General features: G+C 48.4%; 6 protein-coding genes across 6 annotated transcripts; 3 read left to right on the forward strand and 3 right to left on the reverse strand.

The window, feature by feature from the left end:
* Positions 1-540: 540 nt before the first annotated feature.
* On the reverse strand, positions 541-2,366 carry ALT_7451 (uncharacterized protein; the record flags this gene model as incomplete). The annotated part of the gene is made up of 4 exons (XM_033560848.2): positions 541-644; positions 724-1,210; positions 1,282-2,198; positions 2,255-2,366. 4 exons carry the CDS (start codon positions 2,364-2,366, stop codon positions 541-543), a joined length of 1,620 nt encoding a protein of 539 aa, XP_033416739.2.
* A 1,944-nt stretch (positions 2,367-4,310) lies between these two features.
* Positions 4,311-6,930, forward strand: ALT_7452 (uncharacterized protein; the record flags this gene model as incomplete). Its single annotated transcript, XM_033560849.2, has 7 exons — positions 4,311-4,662; positions 4,763-4,870; positions 4,973-5,155; positions 5,217-5,720; positions 5,795-5,906; positions 5,987-6,337; positions 6,435-6,930. The coding sequence occupies 7 exons, from the start codon at positions 4,311-4,313 to the stop codon at positions 6,928-6,930; spliced, it is 2,106 nt and encodes a 701-aa protein (XP_033416740.2).
* A 1,406-nt stretch (positions 6,931-8,336) lies between these two features.
* Positions 8,337-9,012, reverse strand: ALT_7453 (AB hydrolase superfamily protein B1A11.02; the record flags this gene model as incomplete). The annotated part of the gene is made up of 2 exons (XM_089600264.1): positions 8,337-8,870; positions 8,983-9,012. 2 exons carry the CDS (start codon positions 9,010-9,012, stop codon positions 8,337-8,339), a joined length of 564 nt encoding a protein of 187 aa, XP_089455449.1.
* Positions 9,013-10,359: 1,347 nt separating this feature from the next.
* On the forward strand, positions 10,360-11,230 carry csnB (glycosyl hydrolase family 75 chitosanase csnB; the record flags this gene model as incomplete). Its single annotated transcript, XM_033560850.2, has 3 exons — positions 10,360-10,455; positions 10,519-10,881; positions 10,973-11,230. The coding sequence occupies 3 exons, from the start codon at positions 10,360-10,362 to the stop codon at positions 11,228-11,230; spliced, it is 717 nt and encodes a 238-aa protein (XP_033416741.1).
* Positions 11,231-14,527: 3,297 nt separating this feature from the next.
* ALT_7455 (putative MFS monosaccharide transporter) lies at positions 14,528-16,205 on the forward strand (the record flags this gene model as incomplete). Its single annotated transcript, XM_089600265.1, has 5 exons — positions 14,528-14,575; positions 14,633-15,222; positions 15,280-15,463; positions 15,593-15,893; positions 15,943-16,205. 5 exons carry the CDS (start codon positions 14,528-14,530, stop codon positions 16,203-16,205), a joined length of 1,386 nt encoding a protein of 461 aa, XP_089455450.1.
* An 858-nt stretch (positions 16,206-17,063) lies between these two features.
* On the reverse strand, positions 17,064-18,901 carry ALT_7456 (regulator of G-protein signaling domain-containing protein; the record flags this gene model as incomplete). Its single annotated transcript, XM_033560852.2, has 4 exons — positions 17,064-17,922; positions 17,977-18,060; positions 18,112-18,237; positions 18,291-18,901. The coding sequence occupies 4 exons, from the start codon at positions 18,899-18,901 to the stop codon at positions 17,064-17,066; spliced, it is 1,680 nt and encodes a 559-aa protein (XP_033416743.2).
* Between the last annotated feature and the right edge of the window lie 3,961 nt (positions 18,902-22,862).

Consider the following 22,862-nt stretch of genomic DNA (forward strand, 5'->3'; position numbering starts at 1 on the left):
CAAGTATGTTGGTAAGTACACTAGTTTGACCCCTTATCAAGGCACATTGGCTTGGCTCAATATCTCGGAACGATGAAAGGATGCATTATCCATGATAAGAACTTACTCGGGCTCGGGATATTTCATAGACTACCATCTGGCGTACTGGAAATGTTTGAAGCTGTCTAGCTATGACAGATAATAAACAAAGGTCACGCGAATAATAATCCGGTAATTTAGACTACATAATTGCAGGTATTATGTGGAATTTGACACTCTCCGTGGGAAACAGGATTCTGGTAGATATCTCTCACAATTATAAACAATAGGCGCAAATCGCTACTGGTTCTAGACTACCTGTCTTGACATAGAGATCGCTCCGCTAGTACCAACAACTGCCACGGGCCTAAATGCGTGCACCTTGCTGGCCCAGTCTTCATCCTCATCTCTGTGCCTGAACTACTCAGCGAGTCCTCCAGGCATAACTTCTGGGAGATTTGGTCATGATGGCCTCGTACAATTCTGGCTCATCAATGCGGCCCCCTCGGCAACGGCCCATGCTTATGTCGAGAACGTGGAGACATCCATCGTGTTCTCCGCTGTGTCGAAGACGAGCCGAAGTCCGGGATTAACCTTTGCCTCATTGTGGGAGAACATTTTAAACACTAGGAAAGAAGTTGGTCAGTAGGGCCATGCATGACACGACACAACAGGAAAAGGGAAATGGGAAAAAGATCAACCCACCGCCATTGGCCCCTTGAACTCCGATGGTACACTCAGCACCTTTGTCCACGGCATCATAGTACTGATAAGTGACCATATTTGGGTGTGCTTCGTCAATACGCAGATTAAAGTGAAAGTATTGATCTTCCTTTGACCACCGTGTCATATACCACTCCACCGTGAGCGATCTCGACCCTGGCTCTCCGACAATCTCATAATAGATCCCGTGTGGCTTGCCCTGGCAGATCTTCAAATCGGTCCAGAAAGGAAACATTGAGTATGCGGGGATTTCATCGTAGAAGGGAAGAACCTGCCCTGTTCGCTGTCTCTCAGATGTTCCGCCGGCCGCATCCAAACTGAGGATGCCATTGTCCGTCACGAAGATTTTCGAGGTGGAATAATTGAAGAGACTAATAGCAAATGGAAGCTCAAGTGGGTACCATTTGTCGTCAATGTTCTCTGCTGCGCCTCGTAAACCGCCCACAATGGCGATAGGGTTGCTTAGAGTCTATGGTGACTGTATTAGCGAAAAAGACTAAAAACAAAGAAAATCAACAAGCTGGAATGAACTGTTCATACCACGCTATTATCGAGGATCGGTTGTGGATCTTCTTCAGCTTGAGCTTCCCTTTCCCTGGCTCTCGCCTGAAGTTGCTCAAGGAGCTTTTTCTGCGTCGCGAGCATATCATCGAGATAAACTTTCACCATGATGGTGTGGGCCCCTTGTTTAATTTGAAGAAGGGTATTCTCAGCCTCGTGAACAGCATTCAATTCCTCCTGGATGGCCAGAGCAGAAGCAGCAGCGTCGACGATTTCCCCTTGTTCGGCAAGCGTGGTCACCTTGTCAGTGAGCTGCTGAACTTTCCTATATCCATCTTCTGCCTTCGACCGGCTGACCAGTATGTCCTTGGTGAGATCTGTAAGGTCTTTCCCTGCTTGGACAGCACTCTCTACATTCTGTGCCAACAAGGTGAACGCACCGGGCGCCCGCTCAAAAACCTCAGTAATTTGGGTCTGGACCAGGTAGATTTCCTTTACCACCTTCAACACCCGCCACTCGTACTCAGCTGCTGCTGTGGCATATTCTTGGCTCCGACCCAGGGCTATTTGAGCCTGGCTCCTGAGCTCGCTCATATCTGCATTGACTTTCCGGACGTATTGGCGGTACTTCAACAGGATAAGCTGCCACGATATCAAGCCGAGAACGGTAAGCCAGAGAATTGGGACAGGGATGACGAAAAGGGCGATTAAGAGAAGAGTGATGGTGTATCCGCCAGTGATGCCATTGAGCCAAGTGGCGAGAGACTGCCATTCCAGGTATGCAAATCGTAGCTGCCAGGAGACATTTGTAGATTGTTTGGCTGCTACGAGCAAGGCCACTGCCACGAACAACGGCCCATAGAACAGAGACTCAGCCGAAGGAGTTCCTGACCCTCTGCAACCCCAGCTGACGTCGAGTTTGGGGTATACCAGAGCCAGGAAAACCAAAGTGGCCACTAGGGTTTCAATCCCAATCAGTACAATGACTTTACTGCACATGGGGAATATTTACCCTTTCGTTTCTCCACAAAACGAAGGATCTTCTCCAAGCCCCCGAGCGTCTCCCCAAGTGATGCTCGTGTGTCCGGTTCGTTCGCATTGTTACTGGGTGGATTCGTCGCCATAGTGGGCAAGCTGCTTCTGTAGCAAAGAGATTTCCGCGTCTCGTCTTAAGCAAGTAAATCGGCGTCGAAATGGATAGAATAAATGACGATCTGGTGGCAACGACACTGGGTGAACAGATCTTATAAGTAGACGCAAGGCAAACACACAATCACTCGTTGGGTAGTCAGAATAGCCCATCTTTAGTCTAGTCTGATTTTCCATCTAGTCCCCTGGTTTAGGTGTGTAACAGAAGGAATCAGAGTTATTCGCGCTCCTACACTTGGCTCAGTACATGGTGACCTGCAGATCGTGGAAGCGATATGCGTCAGAACCTCACATTACAGCCAAGAGGCCCAAGGCCAACAAGACCAGCTCCACACCACTGGCTCCCCCATCTTCAGCTTGCTATGCATGACTTTGCAACTATCTTGAATATCTGAGCTCGGCTTGAAATCCTGGCGGTCTCACCGACGCATAGCAGGGTATGATTCCTTGGGACGGAAGCGAGTGGTTTGGATGCTATATGGTGAAGCGTGATTCGTGAAATAGTGCAGCAGCTCAGCCACCAAAGTCTTCTCAAACTACAGGTCCTCAGCCAGTCACCCGATGGTATGCAGAAAATTAGGCTAGGAATAGGATCAGACCCTTCGTCACCTAAGCACAGGAATGCGTGTATTGCAGTCGCAAAGCGGGGTAAATCTATAAGAGTGGTAGTATAGAGTGCCAAGGGTTAGGTTTCTTCTGCGAAACCCTCCAGTATAATTATTCTATTGGTAATAATATAGGTTACTTCCTAACTAGTCACTTATATTCGAGGGAATGGCCCTTAACTCCTTATTAAGTCTACCCCCTTAATGTACAAGCACAAAGTCTTTAGCTTTTATTAACTAAGTAAATGTTAAGCCACCCTTTATATACCCAATACTTATACATGCTTGGAGAGAGGAGCCTCTGCCTTGATTATTTAGGAAAACGTATCTTATCAACAACTATACTTCTATACCTTCGCAAGTGTACGGGGGTCAGATCTAGCCTGCCATGGTGGGCCCCACCTGTTGACAACGGAGAGGTCCTTGAGGACCTTGACTCCTCCTATTGGCAGGCAGTCATAGGATAGTGTTGATTAAGGATTTCTTCTGGTTGGCCAGAAATTACCGGATACGACTCCAGTTGTGTTTGAAATCTGTTGAACATGGAAAAGTCCCTTGAGGATCCGCTCGCCTTTCGTCCAGCTCTCAACTTGGAGTCTTGGAAAAGGCTCGGGATGAATGAACCTAGTTAACACTCTTGACTACTGCTCTAGGTTTGCCAAACTGCATTGCTTTTACCTTGTTCAGCTGAGCGTGCGTATATTCAGCCAGCCACTGGTGGTGGGAGTATTTATTCACTCAACGTTGTTGGCATTCTGATGAACCGGTGGCTGTTGAGCTAAGCCTGTTCTAACCTATCAAACAAGGTTTCGTAATCATTCTCTGCAGCATTTCCCGGCGTGGCCGAGATGCGATTCCCAGTAGCAGAGCGTCTCGCTCATTAATATAGTAGGTATAGAAGCACAGAGTGGAAGAATAAGTAGTTTTATTCAGCTTGCATCGCTTCGGCCTCGCCGTCTTCACGTCCTCATGAATCCTAAAGACTGGGAATCAGATCCTTTAATGGACAAAAATATACCCCACAAGCTTTCATCTTAACACCATAACGAAAGAAGCTGAACCATAGCAATCGAAAGGCTGTTCAATCTATTCAGCCAGCCACTCTGTTGTTGACATCCTTGTAATAATGCTAATTGAAGCATGCGGTTCATTACTACATATTCTATGTACAAATGGATCCTACTTTCAAGAGAATATAATATCCAGACTCCCTCCCTCATTCTGCGCTGCATTTTCCACCCACTTTTCTCACACAGTTTTACTTGCTAGGTTGCTGCCCTGATTATTCTCACTTGATCTTTGATACCTGACACAATGGCGATTGACCAAGGCCAGAAGAAAACCAATCCTAGTCCTTATGACCAAGTTATTATCATGAGCCAGAGGTTTATCAATGCCTCGTTTGCAAGGATGTGGCAAGAAGCGCCATACAATGACCCCCTCAAGCGGTTCGAACGTACTGGTCCTCGCACACAGGACATGATCAATGTTACTTTTGAGCCCCCTCAGATCTTCATTCCTGCCCCTGACCGGAATTATCCTGGTCAGGTATATCTCCGGATGAAAGTTCTGCGCGGCGATATCTATCTCTACTCAAATTCGACAAATGCATTCCCGGATCATTACGACATGGATGGATGGGACCTATATTTCAAGATGAGAATCAGTATGCATCCGATCCTCACTAATCACACCATCAGCACTTTCCCATTGAAACGCTTTTCTGTATATTATTTGTGGCTTATGATCGCTGATGATCGAGCCAGGGAACAAGGATAGCGATCGACATGACCCCAAATATACAGCCTACCAAAATCTATCAGGGTTTAAGAATGCTATCTTCGATCTGACTCAGCTCTATATGGGTTTGTCTGGTAAGTGGCACGCCATTTTCTGATACGTTTCCACCATTACTGGCCGATCCCAACCTGGACCACCTACACTGAACTAATGTTGATTGGACAAACCGTGAACAGATCCCTCAAATCCGAATGAGGCATTTGACAGCAGGAAGAGCACGTATGCCGCTTCGAACCTTACTCCAGATGCCAAAAAGAATCTTCAAACTGTCATGGCGGACTGGTTGAGGAGTGCTCGGCTTGAGAACCCAAGGTGTAATCTTCTCGGATATGTCTTTAGAAGCCAACAGGCCCAGACTTGTGAGTTACATTGACGATGATCCCTGGATTTGAGTCCGCTTGTTGACCTTTCTTTTGACAGTGGGTGGGGCGGAAAGCTCGCTTGTTCCAAAAATAATAGACTACAATGTCTATCCCTGGAGAGGGCCTGACGGCTCCCATGGGGAAAGGGATGGTATTGATGAGAATGCTCTGTGCATACTCATCACGACGGGATCCCATCAGCCACCGTATCCTCCTGGAATCAACTACTCCGGTCCATTTGTTGAAAGAGGAGCGACCCTCTGTATTAATGCGAACTGCTTCTGGGAAGACTGGATCCTTCGAGACATCCAAGTGGTCGCCAGAGACACAGAGATTATCGCTGATAAGCCGCCATTTTCCCTGACAAACAGTAAATGGACTATTGGTGTCAAATATCATCTTGGATCCAAAGCGAGTCCAGGCAGCTTTCATTTTGCACGCCAAGTTAACAATGGACGGACCAGCTGGGCATGGCAAGGAAAATTGCATAAAGTCCGGAGCAACACTGTGAATATGGAACTTGGCGGTGGAAAGTATTTTCCTTTCGTTCTTGACGAAACTTGTGTGTTTGTTCCGTGGCCTAGTTCTTCTTTCCGTGAATTGCATGCATGCTAACACTTGCTTGAAATATCAAAGCACAATCGTGGATCACCATCGAGCCTAACAGCGGCGATGAGCATACGTTTTCAATCAAGGGACGACACGTCTTCTACCATGCTTTGCTCTGGAAAAAGGACGTGAAACTATCGTAAGTGCAGACGTTTCTCCTCGCTTCCTCCATGCAAGCCAAAGTATTCCCCGCGGATTACTGACTGGCTGAATGTACAGGCAATGGGTCAAGCTTATTGCGGATTGGCATATCAAATTCAACCTCCAGGCCACTGACGATGGAGGAGTAGAGATCGCCGCCCAGTTGAGGGACAGGTCCTGGCTCACAATACAAACCAAGAAAGGGACCATCATCCGTACCAATCAAGGCTACCTGAGGAATCATGCCGCAACAATGGAGAAAGAATTGCGCAAGCGTCTCGAACGAGCAGTCTCCCAGATTTCTAGGAAGCTCAACCAGGCTTTCCAGGTGCAACACAAGTTCATCATGCCGTCATCAGGAGTGTTCGCAATGAGGTACCCTAAGTTCAACAACCGCGGAGATCTTTTGGTCGAACTCGAATATCTCAAGTGAGTCTGCCGTAAATTGCACAGTGCTATTCTCTTGAGAAGCTGCTATGTTCAATGTGCCCCCCCGTCAAGGCGTCTATCGCTAAGTTCCTTACAGCTTCAATGCTCCTAATTCGAAGGCTGTTGACCCCACACAACATGTTGTGGATGACAGCAAAACGGAATTCGATCACTTTCCTTTCCACAAGATTCCGTCCGTCTCTCAGGATTATCCTTCACGACAGCCAGTTGACCATCACGACCACGATCTGACCAGGGAGCCTTTGCATGATGATGTATACCATGAGTATCATGTCGACGAAGATGAGTTCCACAAGGATCACACCTACCATCCAGACGAGCATGACGATGAACACGAGGATCACCGACCTGATCAGTTCAAGCATACTGAACGTCCTTGGCATGAAGAAGGCGACTCTCCTTTTCACTCCGACAATGAGCCTGACAATCATAAAAACCCAGACAAGAAGCCTGATGATCATACCCCGGATGACCACACTTCTCCAGAGGACCGTTCTAGGCCCCACCGTCGCCCACAACAGGGCCGTACCGATCATAAGGATTATGCAAGTGACGATGACGACTACTATTGATCTCTTATTAGCACTTGACAGGAATAGCCAGGAGCTAGGAGACTAGTGCATTCAGACTTTTGACACTGTCGGTACCTTTACATGAAATGCAGGCGCAGGGAATCGTTAGTTGCTTATTGTACTCTGATTTAGGCTTTTGTCACGCACTCTTCTGGGTAAATTAGGGTAAGATGAACAGGTCCAAGACAGAATTCTATGGTAAGTACAGACTGACGGTTTTGCCATATTCTCATTCTTTTATGTGCTCTTTGAAGATAATCTGCAGTGAATTAAGAGTGTTAAGCGCATGGATTATGGCTCATGTATAAAGATGCCCCATATTACATTGACTGGGACTTATGCACCCAACCTAGAAGCTAGGTTCGAAAGCCTTTGTCTTGCTGGTTCAATTCTGATCATCCTACTCGATGTTGTATTGTACTATATGAATGCTGTATTAGTCTCTTCACTAGTATCATTATACATGCCTATGGGATAAATTGTCTCAAGTTGAAATAGCACAATTTAAACAAGGACTGCAACTCATTATAGACTAAGGCTAATTGTACCGTTTATCTTGATTTACTACTATTCACTGATTTCCCTCACTTCCATCCCAAAAGAAGCTAGAGTAGCTGGAGGTCCTACTCAAAGAATCGAAACAGTAAGAAGATAAGAACAAGATGCTTTACTAGTAGTCTCCAAGCATCCTCGGTGTAAATTGGACCGCAATATGGATTCGCTGACGATGAACCAGATGGCATGCCCAGCATCGTAGGCGAATTGGAACCCCGCCAAAAGAAAACACAGAATTAAAATCTCTGGGCTGACTTTGACATGTTCCGCATTGAAGAGAAGTCACGGGTGACAGAATAGGGCCACAGTCAGATTGCCTTCAACCTAAGGGTCCTGTGCGTGCAATAATGAATCATTACGGTATGGAAAATAAAAAAGACAGGATCAGGGGGAACAACAGGGCCGTAGTATCTTCTTAAGATCTTTCTTGACACATTGAATAAGTCCTAGCTTATCATGGATTAAACAGATGTGTCTGAAGTACGCCTAATAGTTGTTGAGGCATCCCCTGGTGTGGTTTACATGGTCACGCAGAGCAAGTGCAGCTTAGAAATCTTGATGGTAGCTATTAATCATCCCAACCATAGGTCTCACCTTGATTCAGCCCTTCATGTTCCTACCGCAAACTCTGTAAGGTCTTGGAAAGAATAGATGTCAGGTAGTAGAGATGCCTTGGCATGCAGTCTGAGGAACATGTAGAGGGTGAATATATGATATTATCTCAGAGAAAGTGGCTACATGGACTATACACAAGTGCCTAGTTCTTATTATGTCTCCACTCCACGACGTATATATGTCACATATCGCAGATGGCATGGCAGATCCATCTCCTTGGCGGCCTCAATCAGCCTCTACTTCTCAGGCTCCTGTCCTAGCAACAAGCCCATTCCCCGAATAGCATATAACATAACTAGCCCTGAGGCCCTGGACGTAGGGAATATAACCCAATGACCATGCGATACACCAGGAAACGCATTCAACCTTGTCTTAGCACTGTGGTCTCGCAAGGCGCGCTCGTAGATCAGACTAGCTTCTCTCCGCGAATCCATCCCACGCACCTGCACAAAACTACTCGGCATCAAACCGAAGGTATTCATATTGGTGAAGATGGCACCGAGGACTGGCGAATTCGCATTTTGCTCCTGCGAGAACCAGAGATCTTTGTACTTATCAGGAACAGCCTCTTCGTTCCCTGTTGCGGGTACACTGGCCCAGGACCCGGTAAATGGGGGTACCATATTCTCCTTCGCGGCGTGATGAGCCGTGACGATGTCCAAGCTCCCACCGGCCGAAACACCGCCTAGACCTTCAAAGGCTTCGCGACGAACGGTATACGGCCCGCCAGTGTATGGACATTTGTTCGAAGGCTGACACCCGTGACCTGCCTAAGGGAGAGTGTCAGTACTATCGAAAATTACGGGACTGGAGATTCAGTACAGTTCATGGTGTCGAGTGATGGAGGCCATCTTAGTGACGTTTCCGTCCAACAACTATCACAGGACATGCCAAGTTATGCAAATTCGGCATGTTGAAAGCGGGGGTCAGAGTTCTGCGACAAATACGCCATCCGTCCCTGGCAGCGCGAAAAGAGATGAACCACCCTCTGAGTTCAAGGATCGGTACGGATGAGGTCTCAACCTTACCCCCGAATTATCCTCGGCCGTTCACAGTAGAGTACAATTCATGCGGATCTTAATGCAGGTGATCCTTAAATGAGAGACTCTTGAAATGGCGGCCATCGGCTGGGGTAACTTTCCCTTCCACCAAGTGCAGGAAGATTCTTTTGGAGAACGATTTTCTTCTCCGCCATCCGGATCCAAGGAGAATGGTCGCCAGCGGATGGGAATTTTCGGTCCATCTTAGGTGTCATGGCAGACGATGCGTAATTGAGACGCTTCCAGACTGCTTGTCTACTAGAGGGGCAATACAGCTGTTCCCTGTGGCATGTGAAGGAGATCGATTCGGCCCCCAAAAATCAGGCAGAACTGTTTCGAATTTCAGTCTCTCCACTAGCTGCATAGCTTGCTCTTTTACGGAGTAATTTCTTTCTATGAGGGTCCAGAGACAACACTTTGATCGGCATACCGCTTGGTGGCGCGAGAAATAGATGGCTAAGATCGGCTCCAGCCGACTGATGATTCGAGTGACAATCCTCCTTGGCCCAATTGCGAACGACTCTAGGTATATCATATCGAAAGGTATTTTGGTTGGGCTGTACACCATGGGGAGTCTCCATCTTCAATGTATTGCGCTCATGACTACTAGGGAACTGTCTAGGGTGCAAATATTGAAAGTCTATTGGCCAATGCAATTGTTGTTTATGACCCGAGGGATACCTAGCTTGGCCACAAGACTGTGATTAAGGAGTGATCTAGGATTAAAAGGGAAAGCCGCCTGTCGATCAAACATAAAATATAGTTTTGGCCTCATGGTTACATTCGCAGGAAATGTACTTATGCATGGAGTCGAGGAAATCTTCAAACGGCAGGGTCTTCAGATGAGACATGCATAGTCCTTGCAGCATCAGCGGGTCCATCCCGGCTGGGAGATCGAAATTCCTCCTATGGCCTGATCTTACAGTTCCACAGTGGGCTGGACCCTGATGGCTAGACCAAATGCACCGTATCAACTTCCCCGGATTTTCCGGATTCACCGGCTTGTGTAACGAGGTGTGCGAATCACATGGTCATCAAGCCTTGATCAAGCAGGGGCCAGACAATCAGGCCGAACTATCAGATTGCCCTGGCGCTTCATTTTGAGTATATAAAGAGTATGATGTCTGTCTACCAGATAGACGTCGTCACCCAACAAGACCAGGCTCTCTTAACATATCAAGGCAATTGCTCTTCTTGACAATCAATCTGATCTGGCACAATGCGTCTCTCTGAACTTCTTACTATTGCTTTAGTCACTGGTGCCACTGCTTATAATCTGCCCAACAACCTGAAACAGATCTACGACAAGCACAAGGTATACTGTACCCATCTCGAGGTTTCAGTCAGCCTGCTAATATCTCTTTCTTTACACCTTTAGGGAAAATGTTCCAAGGTACTGGCAAAAGGATTCACGAATGGTGATGCTGGCCAAGGCAAGTCTTTCAACTACTGCGGCGACATCCCGGGCGCCATTTTCATCTCCTCCTCCAAGGGGTACACCAATATGGACATTGACTGCGATGGGGCCAACAACTCGGCCGGCAAGTGCGCCAACGACCCGTCCGGCCAGGGCCAGACAGCCTTCAAGTCCGACGTGAAGAAGTTCGGCATCTCCGATCTGAACGCCAATGTCCACCCCTATGTGGTGTTTGGAAATGAGGAACACTCTCCCAGCTTCTCGCCCCAGTCACATGGAATGCAGCCATTGAGTGTCATGGCTGTCGTGTGCAATGGCCAACTGGTATGTCTCTCTCTCATCTATACTGTAGAACTGCATGTCGGCCTCCGTGTCCGTGTCCGTCTCCGTAGCTAATATCGAACGCATTCCACAGCATTACGGAATCTGGGGTGACACCAACGGCGGCGTTTCTACCGGCGAAGCCTCCATCTCTTTGGCTGACCTTTGCTTCCCCAACGAGCATCTCGATGGAGACCATGGCCACGACCCGAATGATGTCCTCTTCATTGGCTTTACTAGCAAGGACGCCGTGCCTGGAGCGACTGCCAAGTGGAAAGCAAAGAATGCGAAAGAATTCGAGGACAGTATCAAGTCGATTGGCGACAGGCTCGTTGCTGGTCTGAAAGCATAGAGACAAAACAGACCGAAGACAGCCGTGGCACGGGGTTTGGCTGTTGGCAATATATTTTTGTATCTACAATCGGAAGGCACAGTACGCAGGAGTAGTTAGTGTAGAAGAATCTTAGTAATCTATATTTTTCCATCCGCCGTGCCAGCTTTGAAGATCCTATATTATTGCATGACATGAAAAATGCCTCTGAAGGCCATCAACCTCCCAGGTTATTGTTATATCCGCCGTGGGGCAAACTGAAATGAGTGTAGCGACAATTTCATAAAGAGCATTTCACCATTAGAGGTCATCAGAGTAGGTGTCTGCAAACCACATTACTAGTTGACACGATCCCCTGTCTATAGCTACAACATCTGGTTAATCTTAAAGAGGTGGTTAATGTCCAGATGTGAGTAGCACTGCTGATCTGCGCTCAGTCTCTATTGGGAGAACGAACTTCACAGTTAGGGTAGAGCGCTTTGAATCGTGCGAGGGTGGAGGATAAGATGGCAGCAACACTGTATGAAAATAAGTATGTAATGATGGTAATTTGTACATACTCTGTATAGCCCCGCATGTCCTGGGCAGTCCTACGTTGTTCAGCATATCTAGTTGACAAGCACAGTGCGGAATTCATTTTGCGCAAAGTAATGATACCTCTTTAACCATCAAATGCACTAGCAGCTTGTACATTGTACGGAAAGAAGTATGCGTGTGGAAGGTAAGAGAGTACACTCTTCGAGTCCCGCCTCCCATCATTGCCGGCAATCATGGCCATCCAGTTACTTCCAGCAAAAAGCTCCAGGGCCCCAAGCGTCGGCAGCACGCATCAAAAGCACCACTATCGAGGCAGTTTGTTGCACCTGCAGAGCACTAATATACTTTCTAGAACAAATTCACATTAACTAGTAGAGAAAAAGGAGAGCGCACGTGATGCCTCGGGCCTGGGTAGTAGCTGAATGGATAACATGTCTTTGAGACGACAGGATCGGTGCAACATTGCGCCGTGAGGTCGTTGTACTGTGGCCCTTTTCCACTTGGGTCTTGGCACTTGCAATTCTGGTCGGCGAATGCGCTGTTACCTGTCAGTATATAGAGATAATAGGGCATAGTATGGAGCCATAGTATCGGAGGGAGAGGAAATGAAGTCCTTTACCTTGCAGCAAGAGGCAAAATAATGGCAAGCGTGAATCTCATTATGGAAAGCGAGGGCTATATTATAAGCTGCTGTGACTTGATTGTTGCAGTTGATAATTGCAGGATGGTCTTAATGGAGTCTATAGACGGGAGGATGCCTTTTTATATGTTTCCCATTCAATATTGGCTCAGAGGAACTTGCTGCTTAGTTGCTTTGCTTCATGGCAGATCCCACTGACTATGTGAAACGATGTATAGTAACTAGATTGCTGATAGATGATTCAGTAATTGCATGATCAAGTCATATATGACGCATTAATTCATGGGCTGGTGGTAAGTGAGTCTAGTGCCAAAAGCTCCTGCAGAGGCAGGGTGTTAAGACACAAACACAGCAGCACTAGTGCAGAGCAGATACTATGGGCTGAGATAAAGTAATCAAGATCACTAATCAATCATAGAGGGATCACTAAGTGATCTAGACTTATGCTCAATTTAGACAGGATTCAAGAATTCTCAGGAAAACCTTTACTAGTGCCTGTCTATGGATTCCATAAACTAAGCCCTCTAAAGAGTGCATACGCACAGTCTATTCACAAGACCTATCATCTTTTCATGCGTAGAGATTATTAGGGGTAATCAGCAAAGATAAATGGAATAGTAGTCAATAACTAGTTGTAGTAGAGCACATGGTTATTAGTGCATAAGACCAGGACTTAACAGGGATATAAAAAGTAGCTAGGTTTTGGCTGGAGACAGGTCAATATAATTTGATGGATAGGAGCTCCGTATCACTCATCCTTCACCTCATAAGCTTTTGGTTAGCTCTCCTCCATTGCTTCACATTGACATTTACCTAAGGGAGTCAGTCTTCACTGGCACCAAATTCAATGTCGCGCCTCGTTCCGGTCGAATCAGTACTGCTCGCTCTGCTGAGGACGTATCATCTCTCTAAGCTTCAAAGACTGATTGACGTCGTAGTGCCGACTATAGATACTGCTTGCTTGCAATGGCAGCAAGTTGTAGGGCTATTCCCAAAAAAAATTCAACGGACCTTGCTGGCTCATGACTACCCTAGAAGGGAGAGGAAAAGGAAAACTTTACAATTAATCAAGGTGAGTGGCCTCGTAGGAGGCTCCATCGTGTATCTTTCACATACACAGAAGAGTCTCTCACCAGTATTCATCGGCGAAACAACACTACTTAAGCTTGCTCTTTCTGATCCTCTTTTTGTTTTTGGCTTTCTTTCGACTATCCTTCTATCCCATTCCCCACGCAAATAGGGAAGTGACATCTGAGCAGTCAATCGTAAGATAGAACACACAATTGATACTCTTGCTGTATGCAGCCAGCACACCAGCTAATGCATTCGGGTTGGTGATGATAGCCCTGATTTGAGTTGCACCCGCTGGATCGACAATCGCCTTCGGATCAACACCGTTGGCGTAGGTAGGAATAGTGTTTCGCAGGCTGTTCGTAAAAGCCGTCCCTTTATACAGAGCAGCCTGGCCTTAGGGCTCCGACGGTAATGAATGAGTGGAAGAGAATGGTTTCCACATTTACTTATTATCACGAAAGACTGCCCTTCCGCAGTTGATAGTGCTTGATCCCGATGTGGTTGGATGGATCTTCTCGAAGACATGGCCGGTTCTTTTTCTGGCACTGCGAACAGATCGACCTGACTTCGGTCGCCTTTTCTCGGGTAAGCCGTTAAATTCAGCCTATAGTGAACTGTTCACTGGCATACGTTTGACACGCCTCTTCCGACAAGTCAGGCTGTGATGAATAGAGTCAATAGTTCTGCTTGGCAAGCTTCCCCGCAACCGTCCCAAGGAATGCGATCGTGTAGAGAATTAAGGCCGGGAAAGACTGACCATCCATCTTTTGAGCGAAGCTTTCCCATGTCGGTATCTGTGGCGAAATCTAGAGTCCGGAGAAGTGGAGCAGTAGTAGCGATGTAAGTCTGTCTCGCGAAGGAATATCGAGGCGAGAATAGGGAGGAACAGGATAAAGAGGAGGGTGCGGACAGATGGAAAGTGGGAAGAAAACTCGGGATTTGAGAACGGAGAAAGAAAGAATATCCGAAGGTTTTATAGTTTGGACTTTGAGTATTCTCGTCATGGCATATAGAGTTCCTCTCCCCATGGGGTTTGCCTCTCTGCCGTTGCCATTTCCTACGAGGGCATGAGTCAGGGTGTCATTTGCGCTGTCAATGTTGCCCCAGAATATGGAGTATGTACTGCAGTCCCCTGAGCCATTGTCCGAGAACTAATGAAACCACAACTGCAGCATCGTATGGGCTTCGCCGATGAGCATGGAAAAGTCATCAAGCCCTCTCTGCAGGGTGGCATCGCTGCCATGTGCTATTTGGGTGCTCTCTTTGGAGCCTTCTGGGCCGGTAGTTTCTCTGACGCCTACGAGCGTATCAAGGGGATCTGGCTAGCCTGCGCCTGGCGTCTTGTCGGAGCCATTCTGCAGACTAGTGCCGTGAATTTGGCTCACATGCTCTGCGCTCGTGTTGTCGCGGGTGTCGGGGTCTCCTTCATTATCGTGATTGCTCCCTCGTGGACCGCAGAGCTGACTCCAGCTGCACATCGAGGTCAAATGATCGCTCTGACTTTCCTGGCCAACTTTGGAGGCATTGCCTTGTCGTCCTGGATTGGCTTCGCTACCTCCTTCACTGACGATGCCGGCGGTGCCTTTCGATGGCGCTTCTGCTTTGCCTGCCAGGTGTTCCCGATCATCTTCCTTGTCATCGGCACCCTGCTCATTCCGAAATCGCCTCGATGGCTCGTCAAGGTCGGATGCAACCAGGAGGCATTCGAGATTATTACCAAGCTTGGTGAAGATGGCCTCCTCGACCACCCGAATGTGCAGAAGTAAATTTGCGAGATCGTCGTCGTCGTGCAGATGGAACAGGAATCGCAGAACTCCAGCTATATCAAGATGCTCTTGGGCATCGGATCAGGGGATATTCATATTGGACGTCGGATCCACCTGGTCTTCTGGCTCCAGGTTCTGATGCAGTACGACATGGGGATTGCGGCGGTTGTCATCTACTCGGGGAACATCTATCGCACTGCTGGCTTTGATGATTTCAAGTCCAACTGGCTGCCGGCCGTGTGCATGACCTGCGGGGTTCTGAGAACGGGCATCGCTGCCTTGACCTTGGACTGAGTGGGTCGCCGCCGGACCATCAACATGGAAGCGGTCGTTTTGAGTATTATTCTGTTTACCCTGTGAGTACAGAACCATTTCGTCCTTACTGTGGCTCCTGCTGACTTTTCCAGTGGTGGTCTGAACCGTGGAGCCGTCAACAACCCCGACAAGACTGAGCAGTACGGAACCGGAGCCGCCGCCATGGTCTTCCTCTACGTCGTTGTCTTCAGCTCCTCGTGGTTGATGATTCCTTTTATTTATCCCACCGAGATCCTCCCAACACGGCTGCGCGCCAAGGGTAACGCCTTTGGCGTTGCGGTTTGGGCGGTCGGCTACGGCGCCGGGTCACTGCTGGTCCCGGTCATGATTGCCGGTATCCACGAGAAGGTTAGTTGTCTTCTTTCTTTCCCATGCGTCCATTACTGGCTTCTATTGCGCAGACGTCACACGTCTTCGGTGCCGCCATGTCCACCTACATCCCCATAATCTACTGTTTCTTCGTTTCTTCCCCGAGACGGCCGGCCGCTCACTCGAGCAGATCGACTTCCTGTTCGCCAGCAAGAGCCCCTTCGTTTGGGATGAGGAGAAGGTGTTTACCAAGCGCATGACTCAGTTCAATGCCGAAATCCAAAAGATGGAGATTGAGAACGGGGGATATGGAGGCGGCGAGAAGACATGTGAGAAGTTTGTCGAGAAGGTCTGATCTAGGGCTGTCATTTATGAAGCATAAAGTGCCACGTCTTATTTTTATGTATCAAGTCGAGTTATATACATGTGGGTATATGAAATGTATAATATTTTGCTCCGCGAAGTATTTGTTTCCTTATCGGTGCCTGCAATGCTCGAGTTCTCACCAGTCTTAATTCTTATTTAGATTTGCGATTGCATTTACTTTATGGAGCATCCCGATATTCGCGCTGCGTAGCCTAGCCCTGTTTACTAGAACGGACTTGTCTTCCACGGATGCTATGATATGCTAGTTGGCGTCAATATCGCATGGTCAGACATACCAAACTAGAGAGGAGCGGAAATTGACAGAATCGACGAATATAGGAACTTGCTCTTTTCGAATAAGCCCTTGGACGACTTCCTTCGGCCGCTATTTGCTTTTTTTAAAGTTGGGGCGTATGTTATTGGGCGTCCTTGCGCCCAGTCAACAGGCTGGCAGCAATACGATACAAAGCATGGAAGAGATTAACAAGTAGTGGGCTCACAGAGCCTTGTATGCGTAGCGTGTCTGAAGACAGAAGCAGGGAGTCCATCCGCAGCAGCGATCACCGTCATACATGGAATGAGCTCAGTACATGAATGGTAGAGCAAATGCAAACCCTCGGTTCAAGTATGTAACCCTGGAGGGCTACTGTAGTGTTGATTAGTATTCATCGCATTACCGGTTGGTATATATACATAGGCCTTGCTATCCATCAATAGGGTATATCTCTTCATTAAAAATGACACATAAACTGAAAAAAAGAAGGTAAAAAAGAGGGTGGAAAGAAGGTAGAAAGAACGTAAAAGACGGTTAAGAAGGAGAAGAAGAAGGTAAGAAGTAAAGAAGAAATTAAACATTCATCCCATGCATCGTTTTTCCCGAGTCTATCGACACCGTGCGGGTCTTGACGAACTTCGGCCACGTGTTGGTGAGAACAAGATACTTGATGCTCTCCTGTGCATCGTCAAAGACATTCGGCCCGAACGACTCAGGAACATCACCCCAGTATTGCACGCGGTCATGGATAGCGCCCACAGAGCTCTGCAGCTCCTTTTGAGAACTGTTCGAATAGGTCGGTGACGCGGGTGGCTTGAAAGAATCGAAGGGGGTGGCAGGATCGACCTCGCGCTCGTCGCCGTACAGGATGCGGGCGGGCCGCTCAAAGACGTCTTGCAGCTTTCGGAGATCCTGAGATGAGATGTTGATAGGGAACTCAGCGTGCGTGACGCTGATGAACTCCGCGTAGATGCGTAACGCGCGGTTGAATCGCTCGCGGATCAAGTCCTCCGTGTTGCTGTCCCGAGGAGCCGTGTTCTCCCGGATTGCCTTGGGGAAGGAGTCTTTCCATTCGGCGACGCTGGTCAAAAAGGCGATATTCTCGCCGGAAAAGTCACTGAGGGCGGAGAAGCGCTGCAGAGGAGCCGGGTCTCGTTCAAGGGCATACTCGAGAGCGCCCATGGTGAGGATACTGTCGCGAGAGTGGTTGGTCTGGACGGAGCCGTTGGTGGATTTGCCACCGGTCATAATGGATTCGACCAGAGTGGCCGTCTCGGCGAGAGATTTGCTGGCTGAACTGTTTTTCTTGTTCTTTTCCTCCCACTGCGCGATAGCGTCGAGGGTTTCCTTCTGAAGCGCCTGGTGGCGCATTACCTCCCAGCAGGGAAGGAAGACGGTGAAGATTTCCATGACCAGGATCGAAAGGCAGACCCTGCAATTCATTAGAGGACATGCTGGAGAGGGGATCGAGCGCTCATGCACTTACCACTGCGGAGGTAGCCAGACTTGGTTTATTTTGTCAAATGCAGGGACGTAGATGGAAATGAGCCACAGGGGAGCACCGGGGAGACTGCACACAACTTAGTGGGACGAAGAACGCATGATTTTGGCGGCGACTCACTTAGCTATAGCACAGCCGATAGTCTGAACTCGCCAACCATGGGTATCGCGGATATTGCGAGATTTCCAGAGAACAATAGGAGCAAAGATCCAGGCCCAGAACAGCTGCCAAAAGATACTCGGCCACCTGGACCTGTTAGCTTCGGCCTCCAGCCCAGATCGGAGTACTTCGCTTCATACCACTCCCAGCCTCGACCCATCGCGGATAACTGGGCCATCTTGGGTCCGGTAACCTCGGTGCCTGGAATTCCCCAAGTGGGATGCCACTTGCGCGAAATCAACCACATGATAATAGTGAGCATGATCTGGGCAATCATGCCGATTGCAACGAGAACAAGAATCCTGGTATTGTAATCGAGACGCTTGAAGCGGCCGATCAGGCCGCTTCTCCTTTGGTTGGAAGGGAAGTTGTGTCGAAGGTCGTTATAAACGTATTTCTCCTGGAGCTTTGCGACGTAAAGGAAACGACTGTTAGACGCGTGAAAGAGAGCGATTCCGCAGGGTAGAAAAGTGCCCATGATCCAAAACTGAGCATCTCCTGGCATTATGGGTCCGATCATGGTGCCGAACTGGACAGGGGTGTAATACAAATGAAGGAGGACGATTGCAGAGAGTGACAGGCCGAGGCCACGGATGCGCAGAATAGGAGTGTCCCGACGAGCGATGAGATAGGCGATGCCACTGGCGACGAGGACTGTCCAAACGCCTGCCCAGGTGGCCCACCAGATGCTTACCGGACTGTATATAGGCTCCGGCTTCGAGTCGGGCGTGACTCCCAGTTCCGATCCCATATTGACCGGTTTGGTTGAAGCAAAGGATTAAGGGAAATGAATGAGTGACTGAGTGAGTGACATGATGGAAAGAAAGGAGAGAGACAAGCTGGGACGGCTGTCGATATTAGTCTGAGGAGCTTCAGGACGGACTCATGCAGGGTCGTGAAACCCATTATTAAACAGAGTTTGCCGGGTTTACCTTGTACTAATACAAAGCTGGGTCGATCGGCGTTGACGAGGGCAGATATCGGGGGGGAGATGGCGACATATCGAGATTAGATACCGAAAATATGACTTCAAGGCCCCAGCGTAGCAACGAGACTCTCAAAGGCGGCCACATTCTCTGGCTCCATGGCCGGCTGTGCCTGAATATCGATCTATTGCCTTCGTGGGAGTCGCCAGGACGATCAGCCGAACTACTTCGTGCTATTGGTTCTGCAGCGTTCCAACCGTGGGGGTCGAAATGTGCTAGTTCACGGCGTCGCCCCACTAACCACAGACTAGTTTCATGTTATTTGGAATTCTGATCGTTCGTTTCTGCCCACGGTCCAGTTCCTCAATTTACGCTCCACTTTATCTACCTACTCTGTGCGGCGTAGTCTGAGAGAATCGCTGGAAAACCGGGAAGCAACCTTGGTGGCCTTGAAGCTAGTAGCGAGCTAGATGAAGATAGGAAGCACTCTCGGGGCCCACTTATCTTGCAGATCTGGGAGTCTGAGACCTGGGAAAGCTTGCTCTGAGGAGTTCCTGCTGGCGATTCTCCTGATCTTCAAGGAAGGATGCCTCATGCATCGGATATTCCCTGCAAGGCGGTATGCACAAACCCCGATAACAAACGCTTGTCTGATATCTGATAGGTGAATCGTATGCTTGTCGCCGCTTGGGATGCCGCTCGCCTTCCCAAGTAGGTCATATGGACAAGGATGATGTGATGGCACGATATCTGCCCTGACTGTTCGTACTGTTCGTATTATCATCTCTACGGCTGGCAACCCTAATCCTGACTGGTACTTCTCCGATCCAACTATCCAGGTTCTTGGCCACGCAGTCTATGAATCCTTTGAAGGATTGCGTGTCGAGCTAGCGGGATGCCATGTGATGTGATTTAAGAAAACAGAGCGGTGGTAAACAGTAGAGAGACAATCAGCGGAGGAAAAGCCACACTACCGGTTCAAGATCCCCAGAACCTGGTCATCATGCATAGGTGCGATCATGGCCGTCTAAATCGACGATACGAGTGGAGAAATTCCGGTTGTACGGAGTGTCCTCTTATCAGCCATTAAACCACTGCGCCAAAGAAGTGTCTAGACGACCATTTCTTACATAGTAGAAACGATAGGCATAATCTGGTTGACAGTTCTAAATTTTCGCAGCGTCGGTAACTCTCCGTATCTCTGACACGCGGGGGCAGTGAGTTCATGACCACTGTACCCGTCGCACGTTGCTCTATCCGTCTATCCGCTAGAGACTGATCAGTAGGACTAGCAGACTTTTCAAGAACAGGCTGCTAAGACGACGCCGGCGGCCCAAATGGCAGTCCTTAGGCCGTCTTCCCGCTTTGGACACGAAAGGAAAGATTTGAGTTGATCACTATATTCATGGATTCCATTGGTTGCAACGGCCTATTTCAGGATTTCACCATCGAAAGTTGCCCAATATGGCGGCGACCAAGAACGAGAGTTTACCTTGCGGTGTTCCCGAGCATTGTCGATAGCTACCTTATATGCCTGTATTAGCCCTGCTCTTCAAGCAACCTGACGACGGCAAAATGGACCCCTGGAGGAGTGTATTATTAAGCTAATGTAACCGTCTTACCTTGGCCACAGCCACACTAACTATTCAGCCTTGAGTTACGATTCAAGTGGTTAAACGTTGTTATTATATACCCCTATCTAAAGTTACTAGAGTCGGCCTTATACTCCAGCATGCTTACAGAAAAGTAAATTATTCTAACTTATGCCAAAAGATAAATTTCATATCTGGGCAGTTGAGTGAATGGTGAGATAGTTGAAGGTCGATTTTTTCTATAATCGCGAATATATATTGCCACACCTTTCATACCAAACACCGACATGTCTAATAGAACCTTAACACTCGCGACCACAAGACGCTTCGACTGAATATTGTAAAATAATCAATTGATATCGAGCCATCGGTCAGATAAAAAAGAAATTCGCCTTATTATAGTGGTCAAATGCTCACAATACCCCACTGTACGACTCTACGACTCAACCGGTTTCGAAAATGCAAGTCATCGACCCGCTCAGTCTCCTGCGCCACTAGTTCAGGCAAATTAGCGTCGATTTCACTCCATCTGGCCATTTTTAGTGGCGTGATTGAAGCGCTTATGCAAGGCTTGCATCTCGTAGTGTCGCGTTGATTGGAGAATCCCCTCCCTCCCTGCTGGGACCACATCAACGGCCATTCTCTCAAAGGGAAGCTCAAGATCTAGATATATCCAGAAGACCTACTCCTGTCTGAAGCTCAACGACTAACTCGCTAGAATGGCACTCTCAAGAATGATTGCCTCGGTGGACGCTGATTTACGACGGACCCCGAATTGCCATCCTTGTACGTCCTTCATGCATTCCGCACATAGCAGAAATGGGAGCCCGTCTCACTTTGCGAACCTGGAAAACTCGGCAGAGCGTTGCTCAGCGGGTTCGTCGAATGCCGTTTCATAAGGCTTTATTTTCGACATCACCGCTACAGTTCGATCCGCGCAGAGTACGGAGCGGGTCCAGGCGGTTTGTCGAGGCTATGAACCATCTGCATTCACTCCACAGATTCATATCTGCACCAAGAGATGAATCGAGAGGTTGATTCCCAGTCGGACATGATAGTCCTGGGCCGCAGGCATGACGCCCCTCGACGCGATGGGGAAAGCCCTCAGGGTAATTGTTCAGTCGCCTCTCGCTCGCATCCCCGCGGTACTGGGACACTAGTGATCCTCCGGAAAGTTCGAGGCTGATTTCCAGACTGCGCACACCATACCGGCATGAGAACACACTTCTGTATGCAGATGCAGAATCGCTCCATGAAAGAATGAAGCCAGGCAAGGCATCCTCGCTGGGCCATCTGTTGCGCCACTTGGTGTCGAGTGCCGAGCCTTGATCGAAATGCTCCTATCAAGACTGATCAATACCCACCGCAAGTGCTGAGGCGTTAACTGACGTACTCGTGCATCTGTGAGATCCGCCTGGGTTACCCCGCGACTGTACAGAGAGGCGGTCTTTTCAGCTCCCACGCAGCTCCAGCCGCGCTGGGGGAGAGGCGCCTTTTGGCATCTGTGAATTGAACTTGGATTGTCTTTAAAGGAGCTCCGTAACTCGATATCTATCCCTTACTACATATCATTGACCAGTATTGTTCTTCTAAACGCTATACTGACCATCAACTCCATACTTTCCTGGATCATACAGATTACTGTCCCTGTCCGCGGCTAGTTATGTTCCGTCGAACCTCGATCGGGCGTCGCTTGTCCATTCCACGGAATTGTCAGTCGACGGAGAGTTTTCCTCGCCTTCTCTAATTCGCGAAGAGGATGTCTATGGGGCAAATGACGCCTACTGAACGACCCCAGGAAGTGATTATCTTGCTGGCGACGAGGAATACCCTGGGATGGTAAAGTTCCAAACACATTGCATGAGATTCGAGTCATTTCCAATGTAGTTTTGAATCTTATCCTCGCGTATTCAGCATGTCCAGCCCAGTTTATTCGGATACGAGAAATGTACGCTGGCAGTGCTAGTTTGCAAAGAGTCACAGGCCGCCGTGAGTTAGAAAGTCTCTTCTCGCTAGGACCCTCCGGCATGGTCTAGCCCGGTGCTCAAACGGAGTAAGGACTCAATCAATCGAGTAACTGGAAGCTCTGGAATACTACTCTTGCTTCCCTTGCTCATGGAACACTACAACACCGGCGGTGTTGGAATATATCTTCAACTAGCTCAGGAGCATATTACCCAACAACGTATTCCAT

The sequence above is a fragment of the Aspergillus lentulus genome (genome assembly GCF_001445615.1).
Source record: "Aspergillus lentulus DNA, contig: Alt13, strain: IFM 54703, whole genome shotgun sequence".
Classification (NCBI taxonomy): domain Eukaryota; kingdom Fungi; phylum Ascomycota; class Eurotiomycetes; order Eurotiales; family Aspergillaceae; genus Aspergillus; species Aspergillus lentulus.